The following is a 17,332-nucleotide window of genomic DNA, read 5'->3' as shown; positions in this document are numbered from 1 at the left end:
TACGAAGACCTGCCTGAAACGGTGCCACATTGCGGGGGTGGGGGTGGGGGGGTTAGCATAAAGGAAGAGACGTCTTCCTGTCCTTGGAACCGGGATATCCTGCTGTGTCCACGTTCTACGATGAGCTGTCCCTTTGTCTACTTTTAGCACGTCCTCAAATCCCGAGGTCCAGGTAGAAATAAAGGGTGAAAAATAGCAACACGGAAACAGAAAGATGGTTATCACTCGTCACCATAAACACATAATAGTTGCCCAGGAACCAGGTGGCGCTCCTGCAACTGCTGCTCCAAAGCTACATTCTTTTTGTTACTAGTGCTGCTGCTGTTGCAGCACTGGGGATGATCGAGACACACACACACACGCACACACACACACACACACACATATTGGAAGCAAATACTGGAGAGCAAAGTAAATAAATCTTCAACACAAACCTGTGAACTCAAACAAACAGAGCACAGAGCCACCCAGTGGCCATTAGACTACTACAGGATGTCCTTTCTCCCACCCCCCACAAAGGTTGTCCCATAATGACAATAAAAAAGGTAATTATAGCATTTTTGTCGGTAGTTGGGAGTGAGATTATCTTATAATACGGTAATGTAATATACTCCAGTATGCTATATAACAGGGTAATAAAACATGTAACTGGTAATGATGATTACACATTAATAATGAATTAATAACTGCTTATCCGTTTGCTCAGAATAAAAGAAGAGGCTAGTGGGAAAGCCGTAGCAAGTGAGGGTTAAGCAAGTTGCAGGGCCACAACTGTGCTGTGAATAATTTATCAAAATGTTTTATTTTCTTCAACAACAATACAATATGTCACAGAAATACCACAGAGGGATTTAAGACAGGTCTGGCTCAGGTTTTCTTTTACGTGAAATCTTCATGAAACAATAAGTGCAGCATAAATCAAACAAATCCAGAAAGCGCATCTTCACATCCTTCAAATAGTAATATTGGAGACAAGTCACACACACACGCAAAAAAAAGGACAATATAAACTCCTGAATCCTCGACATCGTCAAAAATCACAGCTCTAAAGGAATGACAGCTACTAATTGTTGTCATTAAACCACTAATGCCTCACAAGATTATGAATTTCATACAATGGGGGGGGGGGGGGGAGGACCCTTTAAAAGATCTTAATCACCTGTTACAGTACAAAGACATCATTCCATTTCCCTTACAAGCACCTGTGTTGAAACGGTTCCAAGCACCAATGGGTCGGTTTGAATTAGTGACTTCTCTTTTCATTGATGAGTAGCTAAGGGGCTTTGAGGCAAAAAAGGGGTCTAGCACCATAAAAATCGACCCTCCCTCTGATTGCACTTCCCCTATTTTAACATTACCAGCACACTACGTGTTTTAAATACCTTGTAGCCCCTTACCAAGTGACGTTTGATATGCAATAAATATATAAGAAAACAGCCATGTACAGTATAAATAATGTCACAATTTACAATTATCTCTGTAATAAAAAAAACTGAACAAAAAGAGGTATAAAAGTGGGAGGAAGTTCCCCTTGCAGTAATTTAAACTTTAAGTTAAATGTATTTCAGAATAGCAACAACAAAAGTGTGACAAATGTGACCACATACAAATGAGCTTTTGTTATTTTTAAAACAGAACAAAACTCCATAAGTCTTCTGATAAACCTGATACCAGATACAGTATGTACAGTAAATGGTGTGCACAGACCGAGAGGGGCGGGGCTTGGATGACGACATTCAGTGAGATGAGCTTGTCAATTCCCCCCGCGTATCAGCAGGGGGCAGTATTGTACACCGAACACAGCACAATGTCAACAGCTGAAGCCGTCTGTGGATCTGTGTGGAGCCCAGCTAAAGAACCCCTCAGAACCAGAATAGGTCTACCCAATAGCATTTAAAAGAGAATCCAACAGTGAAAAATAAACTTGGTTATATTTCTTTAAAAATCAGTATCAAAATTGTTTCAATTTATGCTTCTTCATTCTTTTGACCTGCTGGCAGTGCTGCGCCTCAGAATGATAGATGGTGGATTCCTCACTCATTTTTGCATCACAGGCTTATAATCAGACCCACACGCAAACACCCACCAGGTCTGCCTATGCACACCACGGAGTTTTCCATGAATTCATTCACAATTTACAAGTATTTCTTTTTCTGTTTCCTATAAACAAGAACCCAGCAAGAGGTATAAAAGAGTTTTTTCTTGTCTAAAAATAAATGACACTACAGTTTCGGTGTTTTCCGTGCATGTCAAAGAAACCACACCAATATGTAATTAGATGGGCATTATCCATCTAAACAATTGTTTTCCAGATAAGAAAGAAACCATATTAGTCCTCTAATTAACCCGTATTTTAGAGAAGCTGACAAAAGTTGGATTTTTTTTTTAAACTTTTTGTGGGTATTTCATCCTCTAATTTCCTCTTCTAAATACAGTTTGCAAGGCCAATGTGGTGTACTTCTAGGCTGGTAAAATGTTTTAAGTATCTAGTGAGAATAAACACGACTGGATTAGCACCTCCAAGAGTATACAGACAAGAAATACAAATGCCAAAGTGTACCTGAATACCAAACAGAAACAGGAAGTGGTACGATGCTAAAATCAGCTACTTGTCCTGTGGAGCCTTTCCCCTGCTGGTACAACAGAATTACAGCAAATTCATGGACATATAGAATAACTAGAGTGGTGTAAAAAAGGTCTATTAATTTTGCATAAAAGTACCTGAAAAATTACACAGAACCGGCTACTTGATGCTTTTGAATCACAGCAGAGTCCGTCAAATGCAAAACCTGATTTTAGTGCTCGCGGCGCTCACTTTTGTTTGTTCATGTCTGAAATGCTTTTCATGAGGAGAACCAGTCTAGTCATTCTATTTCGATGCACGCGTCCAATCAGCAGCTGGTATGGGGAAGACAGTGAGCTGTAGATGGGTTTGCTGAGTATCCATACTTTTGATGGGTGAGGTAAACAGTACTGAGCGAAAGTGATTGACTTATTCACAGATTTGTGTTGTTTTTCAGGAACAGATTGCCTTGAAGAGAACATTTGTGCTGCCATTTGAGTTTTTGGTTATGTCCCAAAGACACCGGAGAGGAGTCCTCATTTTGACAACGATGGAGCCTGAAAAGGACGGAAATGATGTCAGGATGAAGAAAACTTTGTAGTAACAATTACTGCACTTTTAAGCAATTATTAAAACAATGAGAGTGCATGTATAATATCGAAGTAGTTCACTCCTTTATGCTATTTTAAACTTCTACTTTATGATATTTTGAGGAAGTGTTTCACATGAAACATCCATCCATCCATCCATCCATCCATCCATCCATCCATCCATCCATCCATCCATCCATCCATCCATCCATCCATCCATCCACCCACCCATCCATCCATCCATCCATCCATCCATCCATCCATCCATCCACCCACCCACCCACCCACCCATCATCCATCCATCCATCCATCCATCCATCCATCCATCCATCCATCCATCCGGACTAACCCCCCACTGATACTGGGGAGACAAGTATAATCGCCATAGAAAGATCCAAAGTTAAATCAAATAGCGTCGTCATGTTACCAACATGCTTCTCTGATAATGTCTAGACTTTGTTAATATGCTTGCTGTATGTCACACCCTCGTATGACGGGAAGGGATGTGCCATTGAAAGGGAGGCCAGGTGCGGATGCCTGGAATGTGCATTACTAGCAAGTTTAAATGTACAGGGTGAAATAATATCGGTTTCCAGTCTTCCAGTCCAGTCCAAAGCACCATTTTTAGCACAAAATATGATGAAACGCTGAGAGTGAGGACAGACAGACTTACCAGTGTGAAACTGTCATAGGTTCTCATCAGCTCCTCTATCCGATACTGCTCCAGCACCACCACCCCGGCCATCGTCGGGTTCTTGGCACGAGCGCAGTCCTCACAGTGCACCACGTAGCTCTTCTTAGTGCTATTCTCACTGGTCACAAAGAGTAGGTCGAACACCTCCACCTGCACAGACAGTTCCGCGCTTCATTTAGGGGTTGACGGCTAACGTCGACGCCAGCAGCGAGGTACTCACATCACATTCGTTGCAGTAGTAGGCCGGCTCATCCTTCACGCGACTCTGATAGCAGATCTTTTTACCTGCAGCCACCAGCTGCTCTCTCAGGATCTGGATGTGTTTGATGGACTGCATCAGACAGTGTCTAACAGAAAACCAGACGCACATCTATGAAGGACTTTTGTTTTGTCAAAAACTCACCATTCCTCAAACCGTTCAGCTAATTCTAATATGGCAGTCTTGAAATTGACCTAGGAACCACATACTTGATCAGCTTAAAGGTGTCGGGGTCGCTGATTTTGATGGTGCGCGCCACATTCCAGGAAACATGGATCATGGGGACGATCGATTTGACCTTCTTCACCCTGTTCCACTCAAAACGCTCCAAGGCGAGCTGATACTGGTAGGCTGCAAAGGAGGCAACGGTGAGACGGAAGGTCACGGGGTCAAGTTCTGAGCTGAGGTCACCGTGACTCACAGTTGAGCGGTCCCACGTTCCACGCAATGTTGTTGCACCAGCCCACCGCTTGGACCCAGTGCACCGTCCCAGCATTGATCCACACCAGGTCTCCTGGCCTCTGAATGAAGCGATACACGGGGATGTTGGTACTGTAGAGGTCCTCCAGGACTGGCCACCAGGATCCTGTCAGGTAGTCTACGCCATGTCTGTGGGGAAGAATTGATCCCGTGCAAAGCTTTCCTAATGCATCTGTCATTTCCCCGCTTCTTTACTCACTTCTCACAGAACTTGTTGATAGCCTGCCAGTAGTGCTCGTGCACAGCAAACCACTCGCAGTCACCGGGACCAATGTTGATGTTGACCGAGCAGAAGTTGTTGTTCTCCTGATGTCCTGAAGATTGATGCAAACGGTCAGTTCAGACGCTGCGCGACATCTTTCCCACGTGTCGAAAATCAGAGCAGCGTCTTACGTCGGAGGCCCACTGACCTGGCGTGCGGCTGCCGGGCACTTTCATGTACAGCTGGACCGTATTCATGCCCAGTATGGTGTGGCCCACATGGCTAAGCATGTTGTTGCTGGACTCCACGCGCATGAAAGATGGCAGCTTTAGCAGCTCCTGCAGCTGGGGCTTCCACCTGATGATCAAAAGAACGCAGGGTTGTGAACCAACATGGATGTCTGGTGAGCTTTACAGCTGGAGACATGTTTGAAAACAATACCTCACCTTTTAGGGTCAGAGAGGTCGATGTTGGTCCCAAATTTAATGATCTTTCCCAATGATTTCAGCTCCGGGCTAGAGGAAGGGGCAATGTGGGAGAGTATGCTGAATAAAAAACTAAAATGGGAACTCTCTGGAGAATTTAACTCAGTTTTCTGCAAACCTGGGCGTGATAGAAGCTTTATTCGAGACAGGAGTAGGTTTACTGTTGCTGAGTTTAAGACTGGCTTTTGCGGCGGTTGATGTGTCTGAGGATGCGTCTCCTTCCTCCTCGTTCTCGCTCTCCTTCTCCTCCTGTAACACATCTACGTGAGCTTAGCTGACAGGTTGGCCTGTAGCTAACAGCACATATATTTTCTAAGGTAATTTGAGCAAGGATTACAGGTATAGTTATAAGCAACTGATAAAGCTTGAGCATATCTATAAATGGCTTTAAGCCGTTTCTGTGTGTGCTGAAGGGAAATGTCTACCTGCAGGCTCTCCTGGAAGCTGGAGGCCTGGTACTGGGCATATTTGGCAATTGTGGTGTGCGAGCGGCTACTTTCACATGGCCACGTCTGCCTGGAACCACTGTGATCCCAGTTCTCATCGGCCGGCTGCTGAACCTGAGTCCTCACCTCCACAGCATGTTCTGAATTGGCCTCCACCAGAGATTTGGTAGAGAAAAGACCAAGGTCTTAAATAGGGGGAAAAAAGCAGAAATAACCATTCAATGGTGCACTAAATATTCCTGTTTTTATTCTTATCATGGTGCTTGAGACGAATGATTTCATTGACATTTATATGGTGCTAATCAAGCCTAAAGGTGTTGTGGATAAACTTACTGAGGCGGAGAGAGCCGGCAAGGCCTCTGATGACAGTAACAGCATTTTTTGGGTCAGTGCAAAACTGCAGGAGAACCGGAGAGAAGGCATCTCTTTTGCTCTCCAACTGCACCAAATAAAAATGAAATTAGGAATACCATAATACTGAGTATACTATGTAATATTAGAATATATTTGCACAGCAATTTCAAAGGATTTCAAATGATGCGGCATTATTGCAGGCAGTCGTTTTTGTAAACAATATTGGAGGCATTGGTTGGATGCTGGTTTGTTGGGACTCACATAAATGCTTGGTGTAGGAGGGTTAAGCTTTTCTCGAGGAATGGGGTTGTCAGTGGCAACGGTAGGCTTCACGCAGAAAGCGGGAAGCAAAAAAGACTCCTTGAATTTCACCCTCACCTTTGCTCCCCTGCAGTGATAAAAACACACAAATCAAGAGGATCGAAAAGTGAGGAAAACCAAAAACTCTCCTTCCGTGCTTTTCTTGGAAACCAACAGGATGTTGGCAGTAAGTACTCACTTGCAAGCTCTGACCAGCTCGCTGGCAGTGTTCTCAATGCTGATCTTGGAAAGTGGAATCCCCTCTTCTTCAACCTCTGCTATATTCAACGTCTGTCTTCCACCGATCTGCAGTTTAATCAGGAGGATCTTCAGCTCTTTTGACACGCCCATGGAGAGCGCTTTCATTCTCAGAGGATCAGCTGTCAGGCAGGGAGCTCGTGTTGCTGCTGTGGACATAAATAACCTGGATGTGTTGACTGTTATGTTTGATGATGAACAAGGGGACACTACGTTTCCGCTTGCTGAGGAGTTCAGATGTTTCATCCCTCTGAGGTCTGCTGTGTCGTTGGCTAATGTCTTTCCCTCAACATTCTCTCTGCCCTCGTCTTGCATCATGTCCTTTCCACGCGGGCTCGTGTTTTCCCGAGGAACATGGACGTTCGAACTATCGTTGAGAAATCTGGGTGAAATTGTTGAGATGTCCTGCACTGCGGTTGGGACGCGTCTTTCTTCCAAACTGCTAATGTCGCTGGCTTTGTTTTCCGGAATGATGATAACGCTCTCTTCGGCTTTTATTTCCATTGCGAAGACGCCTTCCTTGTATTCATCCTCGGCCCGTTTCTGCTTCCTCTCTCTGCCCGCGTGTCTATTCAGCTCGTCTTTGATTGAGACAGTGATGCGGTTGGTTGGGTGCACCGAGGTCAACCTCAGCTCCGTTCTCAGTGACCCATCAAGGACGGATACCTGTGCTCTCCCGGCCAGACTCTTTGAATATTCATCTGCGCTTTCTTTCAAGTCCTTATTTTCATTCAGATCCTCCTGCACGCTCACTTCTCTCGCTGACTCCCTCAGATCTGTTGCATGGTGGAAAGTTAAAGGTGACTCTGAGGTAGTGTGAACTGTTGGCTGATTATCAGAATCGGCTGACATTGCGGGATCTGGTTTGGGACAGACATTGGGGAGGTCGTAACAAGAGATCTGTGGCCCCACTGCAAGAGAAGATGAGTGCTTGACCCCTCTGGTGTTGCCAGCAGTAGCGCCACCAAAGGGTCCGCCTCGGGATGAAACCCGCTGACCTTCGACAAAAGTGGTCAAGCTCTTGAGAACATCATCTAAACTTGTGTTATGTTGACTAATCTCGGTGAGCGGAGATCCTGGCAGCTCTCCGTGGCTTTCCTCCTGCTCTTTTTCATCCTCTGTAACTTGTTCAGTTGCATAAGGTGAATCGCTGATGTGGGAATAGCAGTCCAGAGCATCCTCACAGGGTTCATCATTCAGCTCATCAAAGCTGTCACCCTCGACTGGAGGGGAGAAGCACTGGGTGGGGCTGGGCTGGAGGACAGGTCTACTCATCACTCCCTTTTCCAGGTCCTCATCATCCTCCCCGACAGCCGACACAGGGGAGCCCTGCCAGCTGAGAACAGGAGGGGTGTTGGCAAGATCGTCTCCCATTTCCTGCAAATGTCCCATCACAGCCACTGGTTGGAGATCTGGAGCATTGAGAACATCTCTCTGTCCATCTTTTTTGCCATGGTTGGGTTGCTCTAAGCTGACAGAGCATCCTGTTGTGAGAGGAGCTAAGGCCTTCAGTAAAAGAGAGGGGAGTGTATCAGAAGGCTTTGCCTTTCGTCTGTCTTTTGTTTGTGATGAGAGGATGGAGGGTTTCTTTGCGCTAGCCAGAGAGTGCATTACCTGCTCTTCAAAAGGAGGTTTTGAGACTTTGCTGTTCTTCTTGGGGATTTTTCGTTTCTTAGACCTGCAGACTGTTGAGGCCTGTGGCGAAGTCTTAGAACAGGAAATGTTTGTGGATGTTTTGTGCGTCCGCACAGCTTGTTCACTCCTCGCCTTGTGCTTGTTTTTGGGTGGTGGCTGGCCTTGATTCTCTGGAGACAGAGATGTTGACTTACACATTCTGGTCTCCCCAGGGGCTTTGGTAGAAGAGAGGATGTTTAAATGGCTCTTTTCTGAAAGTTCACCTTTAAAACCCGGCTTTCTTTCTCTTTTGGCTATTCTATCTCTCTTTTTTCTCTTCTCAGACAGCCTTTTGTCCTCTTTTTTCTTCCGTCTCTTCTTTTCTTCGTCCTTCCTTTCTTTTTTCAACAGCTTCCTGCATTTCTTGTGTTCTGACTCCTTCAATGATTTGCTTAATCTTGACTGACTGTTGGATGTCTGTTTTGAGGAGAGCGGCTGCGATGTCTTCCTGTGTTTGACATCCGAACACTTGCTTTTTGTAGGAGATACAGAGGACGTGGGGTTAGATCTCGGGGTGTGATTGGGACTTCCCTGGAGTTTCTGCTGCCCGTTGAGGCCGGGACTGTAACGGAGGACTGAACGATCTTTTCTGTCGCTGGCCCCCGTGTATGAAGGCATGCCGGATGGGGGACGTGGGCTGCTGGCAGGAGACGCTCCATCTTTGTGGCTGGACAGGAGGGATGAGTAGTGTGGCGAGTCTGCAGCAGATGAAGCGGAGAATGCGCGGTCCCTTGAAATGACTCTTTGATGATTACGCTGAAGTTCCTGCAGGCAACAGCATCATATCAGAGTTTTGTGTGAGACCGCCAAGTCATTAAGGAGTGACGGAGCCATTCAGCAATCTGTCAAATTTGTGGAGCAACATCAAATCAAAGCATTCGTGATATCATTTAGTAACACTATTAAATGCACAATCCTTACTGTGCTTTGTTTATGGTGATAGCTCCGTGGGTCCTTCTCCTCTGGAGGATACTGCGAGGGATTGTGCTGTAGCATTCTGGGATGGCCTGTGTGCCGCTGATAGTGATGATGATAGTTGTGGCTGTAAGGCACACGAGTGTTGTCTGCTGGTGAAGAGGGGATTTTCCGCTCGACCTTCCCTCTGCCTCCATGATGCGTTGGCCTGCTGTCATAACCCGGGTTCAGAGCTGCTAGATTACTGTTAGCCAAGCTGTGTCCTCCAGCTCGTAGTTTAGAGGTTTCCTGCAAATTTGAACATTTCAGTTTTAACTAAATCCAATGTTCAGAAGGCTCATTTTGTTTTAGGATACAAAATAGTTGAAGTCAGTTGAAATCAAGCATATTTTCAGCTTTTAATAATAATTTGCTGCCTGCCTGTTGCTGTGATGATGAGGTCCTGTGATCTGATTGGTGGCTTGGTCCCACTCTCTCTCTGAGAGGCTTCCAGTCATCTTGGTTGTTGAAAAGGTGGCGTGATGGCGAAGGGGGTCGAGTAAGTAATGGTCTGGATCCGGGATGAGATGACTGTATGGAGAAGCGTCGACATTATTTCAAGTGGTTTAACCAACGGCTGGTGCTGCTGCACAGGACTCAAATGCTGTTTTGTGTAGAAATGAACTCCAAAAACTGACAAACTTTACATGATCAGGGGCCAAATCCCTCCTCCTCTTGGCTGGATACTCATCACTGAGGGGTGATGGGTGCTGTGGGGATGTACTGTGCTGGTGGAGGTGGTCCCGGCGCTGGTGAAGTGCTGGCCGCTTCCAGGGTCCTGGCCTGTTGTTGATCATTCTGCTGGGAAAGCTTCTTCGGCACTGCGAGGGGGCCCATCTCTCTGGGTGGGAGTGGAGCTCTCTGTTATTGCGATGCAGGCGAGGACCTCCGTGCTGTCAGACAAAACAAAGGTGTTTCAGCTAATCAAAATATGATTGTCACGCTTCAACCATGAACATGAGGCCCCTAAGCAACAAGCTTCAGGTCTCACCACAGAATTGCTGACACCGTTGTCCCAGTTTGCATAGCAATCGCCAGGTGCAGTTACGTAACCATTGTTGGTACCAACGCGATTGTGGAAGGAGTGTGGGGGGTCGTGATGCCAACTGTTGGGCTCAAACGGTCTCTCTTTACCATCCCAAGGACGCAGAGAATGTCTTTGGCCCTTTAAGACGTTCTTGTCGTGTACATGGCTCACTATCCTCTCACCCCTGGGCAAAAACAAACCCAATTTCTGTCAACAAAGATATCATTGACAGCACTATTCACAGATGCAATTTAGGAGGCCGATGCCAATGAAATTAGTTTTCTAAGAGTTTAAATAAACCAACAGAGAGGGCAGGTGAAAAATGAGCGGTGTCTGGAGCAAACACAAAGAGATACACAATTGATTTTAGCAATTAATCACGTTAGATGTGCAAAAACCAGCAAACTGATCATACAAAACCAGAACTCACCGATTATAAAGCCAACTTGAGGGATGATGTGATTGATTACGCCCTTCTTGACGTCTGTGGTATTGACAGGAAAGCGTGAATTGTTACACCATATATTTAAACAAACAAGAGTACCTGCAAGAAGCTTTGTGCAAATCAGCTGACTGCACATAGAATACAATTCTGAGCTGCTTTATGTTGTTGTTATGCTGTTTCTATGTATATGTAGCTGTTATAGTTTGCTCGGGACTCAATGGGTGTCAGAGGTGTTGCTATTATCAGCACCCAAACCGCAGACAGACAGCCACAGATACAGTCGTACGCATCACAGCCAGCTGCAACTGCTTCAGACTGAGGCTTCTCTCAGCTGCAGCTGAGCACATCACAGCCTTATTCAGAGTCGTGCGCGTGGGCTCATGCGCACAGCTGCAGCTGACGTAAGGGCTTGTCATGAACGTGCCCGTCAAAGTTTCTGCAAGGCCCTCCCTGAGCGGGGGACTACTCTAATGAAACCCAACAACAAAAATTTGAATTCCCACCATTTTTGTTAAACAAATCTTTCCCCTCAGCATGAGTTTGTAACTGAACATAATAAACATTCCCCACTCTCACAGAAATAAGACTAAGAGCAGTAGGTGCATTAAAGCTTATGCTGCTGCCGACCTCTGTGCATGGCTCCAGGGGCGACTCTCTAAAGGAGTCCATTGTCCTCGGTTAGGTCCCCCAGCTGCATAGGAGTCCCATGTGTTACGGCCAGAGTACAGCTCTGCTGGGTGATACATGCAGCCTGAAACAGACAGGATTAATGAGTGGGGTTTCACTGCACATGAAGTTCAGAGGCCCAAACTAGTATTCTGTGGTTACCAGTCTTGGTCTGTGTTTGGGAGGCCCTCCACTTCCCACCTGGGTAGACAAAGGAGACATGAGGCTGAATACTAGATCACAAGTTAGCGTTGTCTACTGGAAGTCTGTGATTACACCGTTTGGGTCGCATTGTCAACATTATCTATAGCCTGTTTATCATCTAATGCCGTGTGGTCCGCTGGACCGTCGGGTATCTGCTGTGGCTTTATCATCTGTCTGCCAGAGCAGCATTGAGCTTACAGCCCATCTGTAATGACTGGAACCCAGCACCTCACCACAGCCACTCATTAGAAAAACAAACAAACAAACACTAAATGGAATGACCCTGGCAACCTCACACCAGGGGAAAAAGGAGGAAAAGGAAATGATGATGCTGTATTTAATTCTAATCTGTGTTGTCTGGCGTCACATTTCTCTGAGGGAACCGAAAAACAACATGCTGTGAAATGAAGAGTGCCCACATCCAGACATGCAGTGCACCGTACAGGAAGCTTTACAGCCATTTAAATTTTCTGCTGAGTCAGGCTTGGCTGGTTTTATGTCTGCACATTTTCATTTATTGGGTTGGATTAATTTGGGTAGACCTAAGAATTCTAGAAGACAGTATTGTTGTTACAGAGAGGGAAGACCTCTCTTTGGGCTAAAAAAATGCACAGAATGCCCTAATTGCATACATTGGATATCCATTTCTACATATATGTCCATTTCCAGCAGTCATATATAAACAATATGTAGTACTGCTGACATCTTACCACCTCCATCTGTTGCAGCTCTACTGTAATGACTTACAGCGAGTACCCAATGAGCTCTCTTCAAGGCTGCATTTGCAACCAGTTACTAGAGCAACTGAAACCAGAGGGTTTCTGCTGGAGCTTCAGGCTTTCTAGATTTAACTGCATCTATTTATTTTTAGAGCTGAGAACAGAAACAAACGGCCTCCATACACATCAGCTGCAAAGAATGTCTTTATCCAAACATTCCGTTCTGTATTGTGCCATCATGTACTGTACAGCAGACGCAGCATGTCTGGGTGGATGCGCTCTAAAAGGAAACAATCCGAACTGAAGCCTTTAACCTTTTAAACAAAAACAGAAAAACAGCCTTCAGTGTGTTCTGTGGACATTCTCCATGCCAGCAGGTGGCAGAAGTCAGTGTATATTACTCACATTTAATGATAAAGATATAAACACTCAAGCTTCTGTGTGCACCATTTCTGAGCGTATTCGTGTTCGCAGGATTTGTCCACTTGGTAGTGTTGCGCTTTCGTCTTTGTGTGAGACTGAGCAGTCACTGCAACCTGGAGGCTGCAGGTTATTTCAGCATCACTCTATCAGACAGCAGATATCTGTGGTGACTCCCTGCAGTGCACGCCAGAACGCCTCTGCAGCTCTGGAAATGCTTCGGTCTGACTCCACACAACAGTGACTCCAGCCATTAAACCCATCTGTGCAGGGTCAAATCCAGACATCTGGAATTTAGCTCCAGGCCCAAATGATGTCATGTGCAAGAGGGTTTAAGTTGCTCTTTCAGGAAACTCTCTGGGGTCCGTTGCAAACAGTGTAGTACGGACGTACGCCGAGTGTGTAACAGACACCACGTTTCTGTTCCTGAGTGGTTCATTGATAGATTACAGCTAATGTCTGCCTCTTTATCTTCATAAGGTTTTAATGGTAAACTGGAGTAGCTTTGCATGACTGATCTTACCTTATGATGAATTAGAGAAAAGGGGGTGACAAATTCTGGTCAAAATTCAGTGTTGCTGTCAGCCAGGAATAGCAAGACAGCAAATCCTCGGATGCCTTTAAATAGACCTATTCATCCCCCGCTCGCTGGCAAAAGACACACAAACACACATAGTACAGACAGTGAGGAAATACCAGAGACAGTTGGTGCACAGATGTAAAAGACGGGAGGGCCGCGCTGTTTTTAAATCCCTCCATCCCTCCCTCCCTCCCTCCATCCATCCCCCAGGTAACACTCTCTTGCGCTGGCTCAGTTGTCACAGTCGTGAAGAGCGAGATGCTGGACGGCGGTGGAAGGACGGGGCAGTCACCTCTGACACCGTGGCTCCTTTCCCTTTTGTGGCCCTGCTCCATTGTCAAGACGTGCTCCTGCCAGGCTGTCGCTCTTCCTTTATGTGAAACGCTTCAACGTCTATTCCTGACTCCCTCAGCCTGTGCATGGCTCTGCTTATGCCTTACCCTCCCTATTCCTCTGCACGCTGTGTCCTTGTATCCCTGGCAACCGATGATATCATTTAGTCCAGAGCAGGGAGCAAAGGCCTCGTGCAAGGAGAGGGATGGTTGCATGCGTGTGATTTTGACAGTGGGGCTGGGCGTCCTTATCTCTCTGTGTGCGGTACACCAATTCACCTGGCCTCTCAGCTGAATGAGAAATCCTGTTGGCAAAAACGTGAAAGGCTGCAACGCTCAATTATGCAGCCTCATTCAGACAAATCGTCCCTCTGAATATCTCTCCTTGCTAGCTGCAGATAACCGGCGCAGATGCACATCTCTTGCTAAATGGGCACGTGTGTTTTCAGGACACAGACCCTAGACCATAAAAGGATGTGCTGCACCAGACCAGGCCTGTCTCTGGTGGCTCCCAGGCAAGCTAACGCGAGGAGCTGAGACATGATAAGAGCAGATGGAGGAGAAGCAGGAGGTGAGAGAAAGCAAAACACAGACAAGTCTTGCTTTCATTGGATCCGCGCCTGAAATTGCAATGCAATAGCGGAGGAAGAGCGTACAGTACGAGCCGAATATCAATCACAGTTCTAAAAATAACATCCCCGCAGCCCTGCTTCCCTCTCCTCTAGCCCCCTTCTCCCTTCTGTGAGAGCGGCTTCTCCCGGTGTATGCTCCATAAAGCACAGCCCCTCCGAGGGGTGCTGGAATGTACCAAGGCAAGGTCAAGAAAAAGAAGAGGGGGTGTCTCAGGCTCGCAATGTGATATGTTCTGTATTTCTCCTTCTCTTTCTGTGAACAAAGACAATTGTTAAAAGGTTCAGCACGTGTGTGCACGTGTGTGTCACAGACAGCTGACCTGTTGGTGAATGCGAGCTAGAATCCCACCTCCAGGTGGTGGCAATTATCTCAATTGAAAGCATACATTGGCTGCATATTCTCTAGCCCTGACAGTTACCATAGATACCATTTGTTTGCTCCATTCGAGCCCTTTCGTCGGATAAAACCACAGCAAAGTCAAAGGGGGGGGGGGGGGGGTGTAAGTGTGAGAAGTGTTCTGCCCACAGGTGAACTTTGAGGGCAGTTAAAGCAGTGACAGCAGGGGTATAGCTGCAGACTGGAAGAGAACCAACACGCTTTACTACTGTACACCTCCCGCACGGCTGCAGACATTCAACAGTTCAAAAAAATAAATAAATAAACAAATAAATCCACAGAGCACAGGACGTAGGCACAACGATTCCCCATCACACCATTCATCATTTCTGCTCCTGCACCATGTCTGTGCACGTGAGCTCTGCATGTGTGTGTGTGTGTACGTGTGTGTGTTGGCTTCATGGCTCAACATGCAGCCCAGTCTGCAGCTACATCACGCTGCAGTGTGTTCAGACCAGTCTGATGGTTCAGGTTCAGAGCAAATAAGGCAGACACAGAGCAGAAACAGCAACACGCATCCATCCCTCTGCACCTCCACGCTCACCCGGCAGTACACGCACGCGCGCACACACAAACACACACGCGCGTATTCGGCTGCTCCTCTCTACTCCTCTTTTACCTCTTTTTGTTTTCTTTGGTCCACACACCCCCTCTGCTCCCCTTTTCCTCTTTCACTCCTCGCCACCTGGTCTCACCCGGTCCTCTCTCTCCTTTCTTCCCCTCTCCTCCTCTTCCTGTTTCCACTCCGCTCTCTGATGCTCGGGCTCTCGCGGCAGACCGATCCACGCTCGGAGACCGGCGGGGGCGGAGCCCTGTGAGCTGTCAATCATCGTCTTTTGGCCAATGGGTGCAGAGAGTGTCCTCCCAGTCATTTTTTGCAGTGAACTACAGGAGGCAGGAGGAGGGGAATAACAGCAGACAGGGGCACGGAGAGGCTTTATTTCCCTCTTCCTCTGTGTGTGTGTGTGTGTGTGTGTGGTGTGTGTGTGTGTGTGTGTGTGTGTGTGTGTGTGTGTGTGTGTGAGAGAGATAGAGTAAGTGAGCTGGAACACAGCCAGTACAGTAGAGGAGATATTTTAAATCCCTCCGCTTCAACTGACACAGACTTGTCCTCTCACAAAACCCTGCAACTAGTTGACGCTTTCTTTTCACACTAAAGGCAGCATTTTGATTTTGCACACATCTTTAGCATTAAGCTACACACCCAATGTGCAAGGTTACTGCGGTTTTCAGAATGTTTTATTATTTCAGCTATTTAAAAACCAAATCACGGAAGAGACGCCTATAAAATCCATTGGTTTTATTTCGGTAAACTGGGGGTAGAAAAGGCTGCTGGTGCTGGCTGAGCTCAAATGTCAAGTGACAGGAAAACCAGGGGGGAGGCAGGGCTCCAGATCCGGGTTTGTGAGGGAGGGTCTGGTCTTTGTGGCTCACAATGCAAATGCATTACTCGCTGCACTGCTGCATTCGTCTGCCAGCAGCCAATAACAGGCAGGCAGAGCGGCGACCCTGAGCACACAGTGAGAGGCAGACGAGGAGGAAGCAGAACAGATGAAGAGGCAAACGAGTGTGAGTGAAATGGTGGAGGGAGACTGCTGACAGATTTCTTTTTTTTTTTTTTTTTAACCCTCTGAGGTGCCTTAGCAACAATCTCCGATCAGGCCACATTCTATTGGTCAATGTTCAAACCCACGTGGTTACTTGGACCAATCAGCGGGTTTTGGTGCAGCACTCGGTCAGGACGGATCCCTCACTCAGGAAAACTGTGAATCATCGCCCCCTGGTGGTCTAACGGGGATACATAACAGAACAGTGATGTCAGTGGAACACAGTGAAACAAAACTGATACATTGTTGTGGGTCTGAAATAAGCAAGCTCGTGTCAAAAGCACCTAACACACGAAATGCATTTTGTTGCACCCAAGATTAAAAAAATTCGCTTTAAAAAGTAAAGAATTATTGCAAATCCATCTTTGAAATGCATTCATTTAAATATCCCGTGTGTTAAAATACATCTATTAAGTAATAATCACCAATTCTTTTTAAGCCACTCATAAACATAAGATTCCCACTAGTTATTTCATTTGTATTCATCCACGCGACTGTGCCGCCACCTAGCGGCCAAGATACGTGTTTTTTGCCCAACACCGTACACAACTGTATAAATACAGTAATTAGACCTAACACTCTCAATAAAAAGGATAAGTCAAATGACTGGTTTTCAACATAATCTTCTCCCATTTCATTACAACAAATCTCAGCGGTGTTTCCAACTCAGTATGGTTTTCCACAGACATGACCAAACAAGAAATGTGGAAGCAAACACATCATCTTTATATATGATATTACGGTTAGCACGATTATTTGACCAACATAACGAACAAAACCCCAGAATTAAAATAGGATGCAGGAGTACGTTTTTTCTTTTGAATTAACTGTGTAAATTATGCTGGCCATAACTCCAGATTAGATGAGATACCAGCTGGTCCCTCCATGACTCTCAACCTTCAGCCACTCAAAGTGACTGATTAGACGAGTGAATAATTGTTGCTCCACTAATCTGACAAACAGCCCACATTTGCATGAGAAGAAGAAAATGGATGGAAAAAGGCTGCACCTGAAAAGCCCGACGATTGAGATGAAGCACGTTGT

The 17,332-nt window shown here is 46.2% G+C and overlaps 1 protein-coding gene across 4 annotated transcripts; it reads right to left on the bottom strand.

Annotated features, from left to right (window-relative positions):
- Nucleotides 1-777: 777 nt before the first annotated feature.
- On the bottom strand, nt 778-15,461 carry kdm6bb (lysine (K)-specific demethylase 6B, b). 4 transcript variants are annotated; one of them, XM_057053941.1, is made up of 22 exons: nt 15,301-15,461; nt 13,264-13,388; nt 11,560-11,598; nt 11,359-11,482; nt 10,717-10,770; nt 10,251-10,470; nt 9,907-10,152; nt 9,641-9,790; nt 9,227-9,508; nt 6,573-9,070; nt 6,335-6,461; nt 6,053-6,158; nt 5,699-5,904; nt 5,392-5,522; nt 5,235-5,303; nt 4,997-5,145; nt 4,786-4,900; nt 4,528-4,715; nt 4,316-4,457; nt 4,068-4,194; nt 3,827-3,997; nt 778-3,120 (listed from the first exon to the last, which is right to left on the bottom strand). In XM_057053941.1, exons 4-22 carry the CDS (start codon nt 11,475-11,477, stop codon nt 3,100-3,102), a joined length of 5,121 nt encoding a protein of 1,706 aa, XP_056909921.1. In that variant the 5' UTR covers nt 11,478-11,482; nt 11,560-11,598; nt 13,264-13,388; nt 15,301-15,461; the 3' UTR covers nt 778-3,099. The 4 variants fall into 4 exon arrangements, 3 of the variants coding, with proteins under 3 accessions (XP_056909921.1, XP_056909922.1, XP_056909923.1); XM_057053942.1 differs by lacking the exon at nt 13,264-13,388 and having other exon boundaries at nt 15,301-15,452; XM_057053943.1 differs by lacking the exons at nt 10,717-10,770; nt 11,359-11,482; nt 11,560-11,598; nt 13,264-13,388; nt 15,301-15,461 and having other exon boundaries at nt 9,907-10,179.
- Between the last annotated feature and the right edge of the window lie 1,871 nt (nt 15,462-17,332).

The sequence above is a fragment of the Takifugu flavidus genome, chromosome 14, assembly GCF_003711565.1.
Source record: "Takifugu flavidus isolate HTHZ2018 chromosome 14, ASM371156v2, whole genome shotgun sequence".
Lineage (NCBI taxonomy): Eukaryota > Metazoa > Chordata > Actinopteri > Tetraodontiformes > Tetraodontidae > Takifugu > Takifugu flavidus.
This window is presented reverse-complemented; position numbering and strand designations above follow the sequence as displayed.